This window comes from Phocoena sinus, chromosome 15 (genome assembly GCF_008692025.1).
Source record: "Phocoena sinus isolate mPhoSin1 chromosome 15, mPhoSin1.pri, whole genome shotgun sequence".
Taxonomy (NCBI): domain Eukaryota; kingdom Metazoa; phylum Chordata; class Mammalia; order Artiodactyla; family Phocoenidae; genus Phocoena; species Phocoena sinus.
This window is the reverse complement of record NC_045777.1, coordinates 57,814,795-57,831,204: the sequence shown is the minus strand read 5'-3', so window position 1 is coordinate 57,831,204 and position 16,410 is coordinate 57,814,795. Positions and strand designations below refer to the sequence as shown.

The following is a 16,410-nucleotide window of genomic DNA, read 5'->3' as shown; positions in this document are numbered from 1 at the left end:
AGGTTTTTACCTTGCTCCTTCGTCTGTAACATATTTTTTTGTCGTTTCTTTTTCTTCTTTTTTCTTTTTTTTTTTTTTTTTTTTTGATGTGTGGTGCTATATTCCTGTTTTACTGGTTGTTTGGCCTGAGCCGTCCCGTCCTGGAGTTTGCAGGCAGCTGGATAGAGCTGGGTCTTGGTGCTGAGATGAAGACCTCCAGGAGGCCTCACTCCAATTGATATTCCCTGGAGTCTGAGCTTCTCTGTTAGTCCAGCAGTTTGGACTCGGAGCTCCCACCACAGGAGCTCGGGCCCAGCCTCTGGCCTGGGAACCAAGATCCTGCAAGCAGTTAATCACCACAGACTGGGAATTGGTAAATGCTCTTCTAGGAAAGGATGTGTTATCTCATTTCTCCTTTTGTAAATTATACTACTTTCTCCCAGAATGAAGTCTGAAGTGGACACTTCTCTGGATTTGAATCCTAGCTCTTCCACTTTTGAGCTAACTGGCTTAGGACAAGTTTCTAACTGTCTTCATGCCTCCCTTTTCCTATTTCTCCAGCAACTGAGCATGAGATTTTTTCTTTCCCTGTATTCCTGCCAGCACTGGTCTCTATCCTCACCAGTATTTGCTTTTTTATAATCTCTGCTAACCCAAACAAATCCAGGGCTCCGAGCCCGAGCTCGGCAACGCGGGCCTTGCCCTTCCCCAGGCAGCTTTAGTGCCCTCACTTAGGTGGTTAGGCTCGCACCTAAACAGCGTTCTCTTCTGGGCCAGGACGTCCCTGCCTCAGGGACTAGGTGCCAAGGTGGCGCATACTCCGTGCCCAAGGGTCCTGCGGGCGGCTGCAGTGGCCGCAACACCGGTCGCCTGACAGGCTGCGGTATGAACACCCGGGCGAGGACCTGCGCACGTCACGGTGGCAGCGGCGGCGGCAGCTGCGACTTCCCAGCTCCAGACCACGCCCGCTGCATGCCTCTGCAAGTGTTCTTTATTGAAGTATAGTTGATTTACAATATTATATTAGTTTAAATTGTACAACATAATGATTCAATATTTTTATGGATTATACTCCACCTAAAGTTATTACAAAATAATGGCTATATTTCCCTGTGCTGTACAATATATCCTTGTTGTTTATATATTTTATGCAGAGTAGTTTATATTTCTTAATCCCATACATCTTTTATGTCTTAGAGGTCGTGTGTATATACAAAGTAGTCATACTATTCATTTAACATTTCCTTGATTTTCACTGTTTTCGAAGGATAATTTTTAAAGACCTGAATCACAGTCTAGTGAATTGCTAGATAGTTCGTATAATTACTAGACATTTAGACTAGAGAATTTCCTCCTAAATGACAACTGGATAAAATGTGCATAAAAGAGAGACATAATAATGTCAACCGTGCCTACTTTTTTTTTCCATTGCAAACCCCACCTGCTTCTTTAGCTGCCTACTGAAGTGGAGAGGTGTTTAGTTTGCAAGGGACCATTCAGAGCCGACTGGGATGTTTCTTGTCAAGGAAAACTTTGTGCTCTAAGTGCACTACTTGGGGTGACTTTTTGGAATAATATTGGATGTTCTAAAGGAAGAGGAAAGAAGAAACAAATATATTTGAGGACAACTGTGTACCAGGCAGTGTGCTAGGCACTTCCTTTACAGCAACCCATGAAGGCTCCTATTTAGGAGAACTTACCATGAGCCAGGCACTACGTTTAGGAATTTTGCGTATGTGAGCTCATATCCTCCCTAGAACTCGAGGGGGTATACACTATTATAATACCCATTTCACAGACAGGATCACTGTGGCTCTGAAGTCACACAGCTAGTCTATGACGAAGTCAGAATGGGAATGCGAGTCTTTCTAATGTAGGCTTCGGCCAGCTTATCCCATGTCCTGTTCCAGGCTCGGGTGGGTGTTGGGGCCGGGGATAGAGAAAAGAGGGGTGGGGAGAACATAGTAATGATGACCAAGAAAAAAAAGGCAGGGCCTGAGCCAGATTCTCTCTATACATGATCTCACTTCATCCTCCTACAGCGATATTACATAGATGCTGTTGTCATCACTATCTTCACCCCGCAAGTGAGGGAACGCAGACCAGGAGAGCTCAGTCGCTCTCACTGAGGTTGCACAGCTATAAATCACACGTGTCTGTCCCGAACGCAGGAGTGTCCGCCCCACAGTGTGTGCCCTGCTCCTTACTGCCTGTGGCTCTTGTCTTCTGTCCAGGGGAGATGGAAGAGCTGGAGACCCTGTGGCTCACGGGGATCTGCCACAACGAGAAGAATGAGGTGATGAGCAGCCAGCTGGACGTCGACAACATGGCGGGTGTGTTCTACATGCTGGCGGCCGCCATGGCCCTCAGCCTCATCACCTTCATCTGGGAACACCTCTTCTACTGGAAGCTGCGCTTCTGCTTCACGGGCGTGTGCTCCGACCGGCCGGGCCTGCTCTTCTCCATCAGCAGGGTCAGTACCCCTGGCAGCTACTTCCCTCTGCGGCAGGCAGGTCCAGAAAAGCACAGGGCTTCCAGAGAATCAGGGATTCTTGACTCCTGGGTGGGGTTGTGGTGTCTCCACACCCTCCCCTCACCCATCAGCCCTTCTTGGATTTGTCAGAAGGGCACCAGTTTCTGTGTTCATAAGCCAGTTGCAAGCTAGAGATGAAGGTGAATAGGTAAGGCAGGCCGGGCATGAGAGAAAGAGCAGAAGTGAAACTAAAAATAGCAGCTGAACGCTGGTGTCAAAGGTAGGGAACAATGGAGAATGTGGAGAACTAAGACACATAGCGTAAAACCCACCACACCCAAAGTGGGCAGTCGTCTTCCACTCCTGCTGAGTATGGTTTTAGCGGAAGGCAGAGCCAGTCTTATCAGGTCTTCCAGTTTTTAAAAGAGAAAGCAATCATCTGATTATATGTGAAAACGTTCAACTTTTGAATACTAGTAACTAATTCCATTGACAAATAGAAAAACACATGGGCCAAACACAGCCAGTCTGTGGCCTCCCTCATGAGCACCCAGATATGCTCTAGGACATTATTAAAATTCCTGTGTAGGATGTTATGACGTTTGCATGCATTCCAACAGATCACGTGTGACAAAACGAAATCTACATGCAAAGCCATGTTGTGTGTGTGAACGCAGCTAACAAACCACAAAAGCGTGTACGATGTTAACAGAGCCTGAAATGAAACACAGGCATGAAGAACCATGAGAAAATGCACACACATCAAACAGGAAACAAAATATACATTCAACACGACATAAACCACAGCACAGAATACACACGCTGTAGTAAGTGCACTCACGTTCGAGCCACGGAAACCTCGTTACATGCTGCACGATACGGCGTGTGTGTGGCCGTAAACAGGTACACGCGTCAGAATTCATCAATAACGATGACAGTTGTGGAAAATGCTTATATTTGTAGGTACATGTATGTCCCTGGCACCATATAAGGAATTTATACTCATCATTTCATTTAACCTACAAACCAATTCTGTGAGGTGGGTACTGATATTGGCCCAGAATTGGGGAAACTCAAATTTATGAGGTTAGAGGAATTACCCAACACCACACAGCCTTGCTGGAGCCAGGATTTGACTCCAGGTGGTGTGGTAGCAGCCAGAGCCCACACTCTTACACAAGCAACAAACATCAAATACAAGCAAAACAAGAGATTTGATACAAATCATACTACACAACGAGTATGTGCACACAACTCATATAATATATATTTTTACTTTTTTTTTTTTTTTTTGCGATATGCGGGCCTCTTACCGTTGTGGCCTCTCCCGTTGCGGAGCACAGGCTCCGGACGCGCAGGCTCAGTGGCCATGGCTCACGGGCCCAGCCGCTCCGCGGCATGTGGGATCTTCCCGGACCGGGGCACGAACCCGTGTCCCCTGCATCAGCAGGCGGACTCTCAACCACTGCGCCACCAGGGAAGCCCTATTTTTACTTTTTAAATACAAGCTACTCACTTATTTGCATCACAATGAAAGCACATATGTACATATCGTTCACTTGTCTTCCAACACAGTATAACATTATCTATCAATCCACCTGGCAATCAGTCAGTCAGTCATCCATCCATCCATGCATCCATCCATTCATCTGTCCATCTGTCCATCTATCCATCCATCTATTTATCTACCTGTTTCTTCCATTTACTCACCTTGGAATTTTTTTACTCTGAAAGAGTTTAACGTATTAGGATTTGAAGCATGGTGAAAAATATGTGGTTAGAAACATCTAATTTTATATGCTAATGTTCATTGGGAAAATGAAATAATCATCTAAAGAGGAACTTGTGTATTCTTAGTATTTGGTGGTTTTAAGACATCCAGAAGGTACACATGGGCTTAGTCAGGAGGATTTATTTTCTCCATTCAGTGGCACTCTAAACTTGAGTTCTATGCAAATACATATTTCCTAATTAGCTTGATGGCCTCTAAACACACAGATTGCTTAGAAATAACAACGTGCATGCATACAGCTAGGTATTAAGGCAACTTTAAGCTAATTCTCTGCACCAGTTACTAAAGGCTTTCCATATCCAAATGATTCTGAGATTGCCATGAGCAAATGTACACTATTGCCTTCACTCGTAAATCCTGCTTGTTTTTGCAAGAGTGTTCCCTCTGTCCGAGATATCATTAAAGAAGCCAAGTCAATAGGATTGTCACTATGAGAAATGGACTAAATCCCTCACTCCCGTTCCAAGCATCTTGAGGGACGGGGGGCGGGGAAGTGGGGACTGGGCACAGCATTGCTGTGTTGTGCCTTGACAAGCTGGAACTGGAACTTCTGTCTCCCCCTCCCTAGAGGAGAGAGGACCCCATGTCCCATGGGACACAAATGCAAACCTCAGATGCCTGCCCTCCTGGCACGGCCAACGGTGAAGGTCAGAGTTCACAGAGTCATTTATTTTACATTAGAACCAAGTTTCTCCCACAGCTGTGGCCTTTGTTTATTACGACTTACAGAAACACGTCCTCTCTTCTGTGGGATGCTCTTAACTTTTGTCTTCTCTCCGCAACGCTGTCCCTTTCATGTTGAAAAAAATATTCACTGTCACCAGTAAAAAAGAACCACCTCGGTTGTCTCCAGAGACGTGAGGAATGGGAGATGTAGCAAAGCCAGAGGCCAGGGAGGTGGAAACCGTGGCATCTTCCCAACGAGCCCAGAGGAGAGCTTGCACAGCTTCTGGCTGACCCACAATGGGGACCAGCAGAATGGAAGTCAGATACCGTCTTAGTGCATTCGGGCTGCTATAACAAAATGCCACAGACTGGGTGCTTTATCCACAATAGAAATGTAATGCTTACAGTTCTGGGGGCTGCAAGTCCGAGATCAGGGTGCCAGCGTGGTCGGGTGAGGACCCTCTTCCGGGTGCAGATTTCCCCTTGTGTTGAAGGGATGAGGGAGCTCTGTGGGGTCTCTTTTACAAGAGCACTTATCACATTCAGGAGGGCTCCTCCCAAAGGCCCCACCTTGGACCTCATGACATAAGCACTTACCTACCACTAATACCATCACCTTTGGGACTAGGCTCTCCGCATATGAATTGGGAGGTGGGGTACACAAACATGCAGACCATAGCAGACACTTTAGGGATCAGGCCCAGGCACCAAGGAACCAAGGAGGACAATATCGCCCCAGTGAGAAAGGGGGCGGGGAGTGGAACAGAGCAAACTGTCTGGAATGGCACATTGAGTCTTCAATGCTAATTTCATCTGAGCCCATTATAGGGCCGAGAGGGCATCTTATTTCCACAACCCATAAAAGGTAGCCGGAATATGAATATTAGAGAGGAGGAAAGAAAGAACTCTGCAAGGAAGAAAGAAACTCCAGCCCAGGGATTCGGCTCCTGAGGGAGGATTTAGGCAACTTATCTAATTAGAAAGCCGCAGTGGCTTTCCAGAGCAAACCTCCAGCTTCGATCAAACGGGCGCTGTGTGCTTGTACTAGTGTGAGGAGAGAGAGGTGAGGTGACAAACAGGGAGGGCACATCGGGGACGACTGAGCAGCTCACCCACTAGCATTTATGGAGCCCCTTCCATGTCAGGTGCTTTGCTTGCATTATCAGATCTTGCCCTCGTACCCACCTTAGAGTGTATGATTCCCATCTTACAGATGTGGAACTTGAGGCTCAAAAAGACGTAGTTGCTCAGCCAAGGTCACAGAGCTAAAAAAGGATGGAGCTGGGGCTTATTTCCAGTGGGTTCCAGGTCTCTGACTCTTCCCATCCTTCTGTAATACACACCCCACCTCCTCACCAGCACATCTGGAAGATGGGTCAACTTAGTTGGTGAACACTTTCATCCAAACCTGGGGTACAGGCACCACGTTGACTCCTTCCCGAGGCTTTGCCAGGCAGATCGGCACCTGGGAACTGCCTTAGCTGTGTTGTGTGAGTCCCAGCGGAAACCAGGGATGAGAAAAAGCAGTCAGCAGCCATCCTCTCTGCTCCTGAAACATAGCGCAGCTCCCTGGCCACTTCTTTGGGCCTCCTGCAAATACAGAGACAACCAGCTCATCTTGGCGGGCGGGAGCACACTGCCCTGATGGCGAAGGGTGGAAGCAAGTTCTCAAAGTCTCTAAAAGGAAGAGGGGAGCTCATTAAAATAAAATTGCAAAGTTAGAAAAAATTTAAAAACTAGTGTTTTTGTAATGCTAGCAACAGGAAAAAAAGGCTATGATCTTGGCTGATTCAAACATGTAGGAGACACACTGATTTCCACCCATAGTAGCAGAATCCCTCTAGGTCATTGTAGGAGATTATTACATTACTAAATTGGACAGGGAAGGCATACGTTAACATAAAAGATTCAAAAGCATGGTGCTATGTGAAATACACGGTGTGTGTGTATGATTTTGACGTCCAGCAGCCCTGGAAGCAAAGAGGAGACACTGCTTCCTGGGAGGGAACAGGGAAGGAGACCACACAGCATCGAGAAAGAGACTAAAGGTAAGGCTGCAGCAGGTGGGAAGTGCCCGATGCCAGGGCCTTGGCCTCAGCGAGCCTTCACCGTGCAGCCTGGGGTTGAAGGGGGTCAGAGAAAGAGAAGCTCAAATGTACAACTGTAGGCTTTTCTGTTTACTGTTCCTCGACGGAGTGGACACTGTCTCTAGAAAACTACAAGAAAAACGCAGCAGTGCAAACAGTTTGAGGCTGTCACAGTTCTGTGAGCATCCCTGCAGGTTCAGTGCATCCCCACCATGGGGAATTGATGGAGCCGCTATAAGAGTCCAGAGTTACCGACCCATAGTCCCCACTAGTTTATGCCAAAGTCAGCAGCAGCTACCGCATCCCTTTTACAAACAAACCCCTTCTTGGACCGGCTCCCTGTCAGTCTTGGGAGGACCAGGTCAAATCCTGCAGCCTGGACCGAATTGTTCCCTTTAGGTACCGCGGCCAAAATCTGGGGGCAGGAGTGGGGAAGGGAGGAGCACAAATCACAACACCACTGACGCTCTTTTGCCTGTTATTGTAGAATGAATCGAGAGCTCTGCCCCTGAGGTACTTTCAAGGAAAAGTAAACAGTTTTGTTTTTTGTGGGGTTTTTTTGCGATACGCGGGCCTCTCACTGTTGTGGCCTCTCCCGCTGCGGAGCACAGGCTCTGGACGCGCAGGCTCAGCGGCCGTGGCTCACGGGCCCAGCTGCTCCGCGGCATGTGGGATCTTCCCAGACCGGGGCACGAACCCGTGTCCCCTGCATCGGCAGGCGGACTGTCAACCACTGCGCCACCAGGGAAACCCAACAGTTATTTTTAAGACAGGAAGAAGGTGGAGTGGAAAACAAGAGATGTATGGATGGGGGTGCTTATATCTGAGCTACCCCCGAGTCCCTCAGTCATTCAGTTCCCTGGATGGATTTAAATGCAGCATCACTGTGTCATCAGGACTCTCCACTCTTCTTAGTAACTAAAACTCTAACTATGCTCAACAAATTCTCACACAGCCAAAACACAAAGAATATATATATATATTGAGTGGGTAAGTGAAAAGTCCAAGAAGGGAGCTCCAGGGGTTCAAACTATATGATGTTTTTTTATCCCACCATCTATGTCTATTCCTCCAAAAAATGTCTGATTGACCACACATGGGTCTCAGGTCTTCTTCTTCTTTTTGTCGGGGGGTGGAGCTGGGAGAGACTGTTCCAGAGGTTTTAACTTGAAGTATAATTGGCTTACAATATTGTATATCAGGTGTACTACATAGTGACTCAGTATTTTTATACATTATGAAATAATCACCATAATAACTTTAGTTACCATCTATCACATACAAAGTTATTAGAATATTATTGACTATATTTTCTATACTGTACATTATATTCCCATGACTTATTTATCTTAAAGCTGAAGATTTTACCTCTTAATCCCCTTCACCGGTTTCACCCATCTGTCTAACCCCCTCCCCTTTGGCAACTACCAGTTTGTTCTCTGTTTCCATTGAATCTGGTTTTGTTTTGTTATGGCTGTTCATTTGTTTTGGTTTTAGATTCCACATATAAGTGAAATCATATGGTATTTGTCTTTCTCTGTCTGACTTATCTCAGCATAATACCCTCTAGGTCCATCTATGTTGTCACAAATGGCAAGATTTCATTCTTTTTTTATGGCTGAGTACTATTCCATTTTGTGTGTGTGTGTGTGTGTGTGTGTGTGTGTCTGTGTGTGTCTGTGTGTACATACCACATCTTCTTTTCTATTCCTCTATCAATGGACACTTCAGTTGCTTCCATATTTTGGCTACTGTAAATAATGGTGTGATGAACATTGGGGTGCATGTATTTTTTTTAGTGTTTTTATTTCCTTCAGATAAATACTGGGTCTCATGCTTTAACTGATGGCTTCAGTGTAGGGGTAGCAGTAATTCCCCAGAGGAATCAATGATTGGTGATCCTTGTATGCTGACTCTCTGGTATCCAGAGTCCAAAGATGATCCTGGGAAACTTTAATAAAAGTAAGGGTTGGTGACCGGGGTGTTGGGAGGGTCAACCAAATCCTTACACGCCAGTTTGGAGGTGCTGAGACACTTAGAGTTGTATGAGGATTAGTGGATATTTTTTCTCAAACTCTATGTATGACTATTGGCAAAAGTGTCAGATAATCTTGATATCTTGTGCCAGAGCGACAAGGTAAGCCTGACGCTTTGCCACTGGCCTCGTACATTTAAGAAGCATTATCAGGATTCAGACCGGATTTCACTGTTTCTCCAGGACTCCTATAAGAAGGTCATGTCTCACCTTTGCAGGTACAGTTCAGGTGTGAAATGGTTTCATGTCCTTGCTGCTGAGGATGGTGTTTTGTGCTCCTCCCCACAGGGCATTTACAGCTGCATTCACGGGGTGCACATTGAAGAAAAGAAGAAGTCTCCGGACTTCAATCTGACCGGATCCCAGAGCAACATGTTAAAACTCCTCCGGTCAGCCAAAAACATTTCCAGCTTGTCCAACGTGAACTCCTCAAGAATGGATTCCCCCAAAAGAGCTGCTGACTTCATTCAAAGAGGGTCCCTCATCATGGACATGGTTTCAGATAAGGGAAACTTGATATATTCAGACAACAGGTCCTTTCAGGGGAAAGACAGCATTTTTGGGGACAACATGAATGAACTGCAAACCTTCATGGCCAACAGGCACAAGGATAACCTCAACAACTACGTGTTCCAGGGCCAGCACCCTCTGACTCTCAATGAGTCTAACCCTAACACAGTGGAGGTGGCCGTGAGCACGGAATCCAAAGGGAACTCCAGGCCCCGGCAGCTTTGGAAGAAATCCATGGAATCTCTACGCCAAGATTCGCTGACCCAGAACCCAGTCTCCCAGAGGGATGAGGGAACCGTGGAGAACAGGAGCTACTCCCTAAAGAGTCCTAGGTACCTTCCAGAAGAGGTGGCCCACTCGGACATCTCAGAAACTTCGAGCCGGGCCACGTGCCACCGGGAGCCTGACAACAGTAAGAACCACAAGGCCAAGGACAACTTCAAAAGGTCAGTGGCCTCCAAATACCCCAAGGACTGCAGCGAGGTCGAGCGCTCCTACCTGAAAACCAAAGCGAGCTCCCCCAGGGACAAGATCTACACCATTGATGGGGAGAGGGAGGCCAGTTTCCACCTCGATCCTCCCCAGTTTGTCGAAAACATGGCCCTTTCCGAGAACGTGGACTTCTCCAATGTCTACCAGGACCATGGTGACAGTTTCCGCAAGGGGGACTCCACACTGCCCATGAACAGGAGCCCCCTGCACGATGAAGATGGGCTCCCCAACAATGACCAGTATAAACTCTACTCCAAGCACTTCACCTTGAAAGACAAGAGTTCCCCTCACAGCGAGGGCAGCGACCGTTACCGGCAGAACTCCACGCACTGCAGGAGCTGCCTGTCCAACCTGCCCACCTATTCAGGCCACTTCACCATGAGGTCCCCCTTCAAATGCGACTCCTGCCTGCGGATGGGGAACCTCTATGACATTGACGAAGACCAGATGCTTCAGGAGACAGGTAACCCAGCTACCCAGGAGGAGGTCTACCAGCAGGACTGGGCACAGAGCAGCGCCCTCCAGTTCCAAAAGAACAAGCTGAGGATTAGCCGGCAGCATTCCTACGATAACATCCTCGACAAACCCAGGGAGGTGGACCTTAGCAGGCCCTCCCGGAGCATAAGCCTCAAGGACAGGGAGCGGCTTCTGGAGGGAAACTTGTACGGGAGTCTCTTTAGTGTCCCCTCCAGCAAACTCTCGGGGAACAAAGGCTCCCTTTTCCCCCAGGGTCTGGAGGTCAGCAAACGGAGCAAGTCTCTCTTGCCAGACCACACCTCCGATAACCCTTTCCTCCACTCCTATGGGGATGACCAACGCTTAGTTATTGGGAGGTGCCCCTCGGACCCTTATAAACACTCGCTGCCATCCCAGGCAGTGAATGACAGCTATCTCCGATCGTCCTTGAGGTCGACGGCGTCATACTGTTCCAGGGACAGTAGAGGCCACAGCGATGTGTATATTTCGGAGCATGTTATGCCTTATGCTGCAAATAAGAATAAAATGTACTCTGCCCCCAGGGTTTTAAATTCCTGCAGCAATAGACGCGTGTACAAGAAAATGCCTAGTATTGAATCCGATGTTTAAAACCTTCCATTAATGTTTTATCTATAGGGAAACATAGGTAATGGCCAACGTTCCGGAGGATAAATGTTGGATGTCCGATAGTGCCCCGCAAAGAGCAAGAGGATTTAGGAAGGTATTTTTCGTTGGTTCTTTTGCACATGGCTCCATGCCACAGTCTTCCACTCAAGGAATCTTGTGAGGTGTGTGCTGAGCGTGGCAGATACCAGATAGGTGAGTCCTTAACCAAAAATCAACCCATAAAAGGGCCAGTCTCCTGGACATGCCCGCTAGGTATGTTGGCAATAATGACGCGTTGGATGCCAATGGTGATGTGATGATTTCCTATATTCCAAATTCCATTAAGGCCAGTCCACCATGTAATTTCCTCATCAGAAATGCTTGATGGTTTCTCTGATACAGAGCAAGCAATATGGTGTGCATGTAAATCTGACACAGACAAGATAAGAATGCACCTGCAGTGTAGCGAGATTGACGCGTGCAGGAGATGAGGAAGTTTGGATTTATAACTGGTCCAGCTTTATTGTTACGCCTTCCATCACAGCCCCGGCCCAACCCCAGAACTCCAGGCTCCCCCGAGGAGTAGCAAATCAGTGTGTTTGTGGTCACCCTGCTAGCTTCACTGTAGTCCATTTCCAAGACACATCTGGAGTAAAAGGCCAGAAGGGCCCTCAGGCAGAGAGCTACAGGAATCCCTTTGGATGTCGATTTGTGTATTTCACAGACACTCTCTCACCCTTGGCTTCGATGGTCTTGTTCAGAGCTGCATAAACTCACACATTTGTGTCTTCAATATTGTGTAAGTGTGGATCTTCTGTCTATGACACAGCGGCCGTTGTAGGTTATCCCGAAGACTCCTGTGTACGTAAGTTTGCATTTCCCCCTTCTGGTGATGACTCAGGGTTGTATAGTATCTGTTACCCTTCCCCCGCAGAGTAACCATCACGCGTTCAGTCCCCGAATCAGCATGGTGGCGTTTCATTGCGTGTTGCTGTTCCCAGTGTGGTGAATGTGGTGGCATGTGCCGGCAGCCGTATGTGTACTGCGATCCTTGAGAAATAAAAGGCCGTCCGTCTGCTGAAGGCCAGCGTGGCTGTAGGGTTATCTTCCTTAACGTCCTGAAATTCAGCTGGACACTCGTCTCCAGCCCCACTTCCTTAAATCAAAAGCCTTCAAAACATGAGAGACACTCATGCATCTACCCTGAGCAGCCTCCAAATTGTGGATAAACTTTAGTGGGACAAGTGATTTCTCTCTTCTGAAACAGTCACTCTGTTGGAGGCAAACTGCCTCACTAGCACCAACGGGAGATGAAAAATTCCTCGAAGCATTTGTCATTTCCGAGCCACCTCCGTCCTCACGCTACTCAAACCTGTGCATAAATGGTATGAGATGATACGCATTTTGTAAACCTTGGGGGAAGGGTAGGGAATCTTTATGCGTGAGAAGCTCTTAGCACCGTGCCTGGTACATGCGGTGTGGCCCCCCAGAATTAAGGCAGTTGTTATGATACTTCATCAGACAAGAATTTTCTAGTTTAAAAATTAAATATGATGAAACCCACAGCCATATTAATTGAACACTTTATATCGTTCTAATCCAATAATTAGTGTGTTTTAAATACATGAATATCCCTGAAATGCTTGAGCTAAGTAGCCACGCATTTTGCAGGGCACCTGGGTCTGTTGTGGTGTCATGTTACAGAAGCCCTAGGCTAATGTAAACGGGCCTGACCATTTCCTGGTTTCCTCCTGCGTTTTGCTCGCGTTCCCAGAGGAGGGGACAGAATGGCAGGTTGAAAAGTTATCCTGTTTCTTTTAGTCACGCTGTGTTCTGTTTTGTAGGCAATGCTTTCCCATGAGTGGGCAGGTGCCAGGAATAATTCTCTTAGAGCTTGAGGATTCATTGAGTGGCTCCCTCTTTGAGAAAGTGCACCTGACCTACAATATTCCTATAACGATGAAAAGTGGTTGCAGTAAAGTTCAGGGTCAGTGGTAGAGAGGCAGAGGGAGGCAGTGGGTGAGAAAGTCTTTGAGGTTGAAAGTCAGAAGGGGCCAACTAGATGCTGAGGAGGAACGCACTTGAATGTTGCACCTTTACTGCCTCAAGAGAACGGAGAAGCCTAGATTGAAAGACCCGGAATAGTCCCCCCAATTTCTAATCTTAGACACACCTGTGACCATATCATTTTTTAGAATTTACTGCCTTTGCCCTTCCACTGCATTCTAGACCTATACAGCCCCAGCCAGGATCACCTCCATTTCCTCACAAGACTGGCATGTCTTGACATGAAATGAATTGAAAAGTCTCCCCAGAATACAGAAGAGCGGCACATCGCCAGTCTAAAGAGGCTGTCTGTCTTCCTCCAGTGTCCTCCAAACCAGGGAGCTGCCAAATATGGCAGAGATCTCCAGGGAGAGTGAGAATTACACTTGGAATGATCCCATAGATCCAAAACCCTTCTTCTAATAACAGCATTAGTTCTGCTATTAACCCCATGCCTCTCTGGGTATAGAAACTAGAAACATGGCTTTGGGAAGAACCGACAGTAATGTAGTGAGAAAAAGTATACACTTCCTTTAATGCCTAAAGTGTTTTTAAAAAAATAACTAGGATTGGATGCTATGTAATAAATGCCATTTCCTTCCTCCACAAATTCACTGACTCTTAATAGTGATGATCCCAAACTTCAGACAATCAACCATTGATGGGATGGTCACTTTCCAAGTGAAAGGTAGTGATGTTGAGCTATTCAGAGGTAGTCCAAGTCATTTCAGTTCTTTGGAGAAAGAGTAGCAGGAATATAACATCCAACAGTAAATCTCACCTACAGTACAGGAGGTGATAAGAATTACATAGGAGGCCCTGAACTATGGGTTCATTACAGAGGGTTCCTCTGACACGTCTAGGCTCTGAGTCCTTAGATTTGTGGATGCCAAGGATCCAGAGTCTCTGAACCCAAATGTGTGCCGGAGTTTCCTCTGACTCAAGTCGGAACTGGCATCCGTGATGATACTGCATTAACTCCAAATGGTTTTCTCCCCTTGAGAAGGACCCAACTAGTCCTCAGATAGGTGACGGTATGCACATGCAACCAACTTAAAAGATTCTGTGTATGAGGAGAGCCTTCTAGGATGCGAACTCTACTCTGGGAAACCTTTGGGTTTTTGGAAAGTTGTTTCCGTGATCCTTACACCTGCAAGTTCTTAGGGCACCTCTAGTTTTAATGCTCTGAGAGGGCAGGTCCCCAGTGGGTCTGCTTTTCTGCCAGTGAGGCTTCCATGAGAGGCGCAGGATCATAGTCAGCCTACTCATTACTCTGTGTCCTTTGCAAATCTCACTGCATTTTTGTAGCCAGCACTGTCTCATGGCTTATACCCGGTTTTCTCTTCCCTGTTTCATAAGGTGCCTGAGAAGTGTTCATACGTAGGTTCTCTGATGAAAGCATCAAAATTCACCCATTGCAGCAAAATCTGTCAAATCAATTCACGCCTATTTTCAGGGGAGAAAAAAGAAAATTACACCTTGTTTACAAATGAAATAGTTTCACTTAAATTAGTCAAAGGATCCACGGCAGCCATGCAGTCGTACGTTGTTTATTCTATTGGATATGTCTACCACTGATGTGTGTTTAATATTCGGCATCCTTCTCAGGAAATGACAAATGCCCCGACTTCTTTGCAGATGGAGTTGCTAATGAAAAAGAAAAAAAAGTTGGTGTTAATTAAATGGTGATTAAAAATTTATCTCCTTTAAACTTAAAAAGTGCAGCCTTAATAATCAGTTGTCATATAAATAAATAGCTTGCACTGAAATCCCTTGCGGTTCAAGACCTAAATAAATACTAAGTTGAGAAACCGAAACATCTTTCAGAAGAGCTGAGTATATTCATTAACTTTATGAAAACCCTGTACTGTTTCTTCGTGCCTAACTGTTGAGTATGAATTCTTAAAAGGGGGACATGAGTTGTTTCTGAAATAGAGCCTGTTTGTATTAAGCACAGCTAGAGTAGACATAATTGGACTTCAAGGGAAAGACCCACACCAACAAAAACCAAAACTGAATAGGTGAAAGCTAAACTCAGTGGCTGGTATTTAATACGACTTAAAGGCAATTTTCATTTGAAAAGCAGTGTTTATTTTCACTTGAGATAAAACTAGACCTTTCTGGATACCCAGTCTTTCTTGGTAAACAGGGTTGCTAAGTGCTCAATGAGAGGTTACGTGGGGTCTGTACTTGAAAAGCTCTCCCAATATGCAGTTGCCCTTTTCCATTCAATCCCTTTATATTATTCTTTGTTCATATCTTATTGTATCAGAGGAGGTCAGCTTGCCACGTGGAGATCACAGATGATCAAATGCACTTATCCTGTGAATATAAATGCTCATGTACACACGTATATAATATACATGCTTGGCTACTACAATTCACAAGTAAGTGTATTATCCAAATAAAATTGTATATAATGTAAAGTTTATGTTAAAATTTAAATGGTGATAATGATATTAACACATGGAAAACCCATTCTGGTTATTGATGGGATGATATTTATGTAAAGAGGGCACTGTTTTTCTAAAAAAAATTATCTCAGTTCTAGGGAGGATAATGGAGCCCAAGTGGGATTTGGGTGTTGGAGTTCTTGGCCCCTTATTAAAAAAATATATATCTGGGGTTGGGGGTGTGGGATGTATTCTGCTCACTTTTACTCTAGAAGACAGTGCTGGTACGGACATGTATGTGATTTCTGTAAACCCATCAAAGGGCGTATTTCCTGTTTAAACTCCTCCTCTTCCCCCGCCCACACTCTTTCTGTGCCCGGAAGTACTCAGTATAGTATCAGCTAAAGGTGCCTGCCCAGAAGGGCCTTAGAAAGCCAGAACTTATAGAACTACGCCAAGGTTTGGCGGGAGGGGAAGGGAGATGGGAAAATTAAGAGAAAATGAAATTCCAGAGGGGCAGTAGTCGTCTGTATAAGATCGCAGGTTGTCAGGTCTAGAACCCGAGACTTCCTGGTCCAGTTCCTAGCTTGGTCCCCCTTTCCAGGCTAACTCGTTCCTAGGTTTCTCACAGGAGTGCTCCCCTGAGTACCTCTGGGATCAGAGCCAGAGAACCTAAGAGAACTGACCTGGCTATCTTTGCCTTTTGCCTTATACAGACCCACGCATCCCTCTCTGAATGTGGTTTTCCTTTAAGCTCCCCAAAACCTCCTGCTTCAGAGTCCTGGAGAAGAGAAACTTCTTTTTAGGGACCTACCTTTTCCCTGGGAAGAGTTGATAAGGGATATAGTTTAAAA

At 46.2% G+C, this 16,410-nt stretch overlaps 1 protein-coding gene across 2 annotated transcripts in view; it reads left to right on the top strand.

The window, feature by feature from the left end:
* The window catches only part of GRIN2A (glutamate ionotropic receptor NMDA type subunit 2A), a 369,552-nt gene extending 358,432 nt beyond the window's left edge, over positions 1–11,120 (top strand). Inside the window, exons 11-13 of one of the 2 annotated variants that reach the window (XM_032605748.1) lie at positions 2,214–2,452; positions 9,321–10,495; positions 10,839–10,857. In XM_032605748.1, coding sequence (XP_032461639.1) covers positions 2,214–2,452; positions 9,321–10,495; positions 10,839–10,857 — 1,433 coding nt within the window. Of the gene's footprint in view, positions 1–2,213; positions 2,453–9,320 lie in introns of both variants that reach the window. The other variant, XM_032605747.1, reaches the window with a different exon arrangement.
* The last annotated feature ends 5,290 nt before the right edge of the window (positions 11,121–16,410 follow it).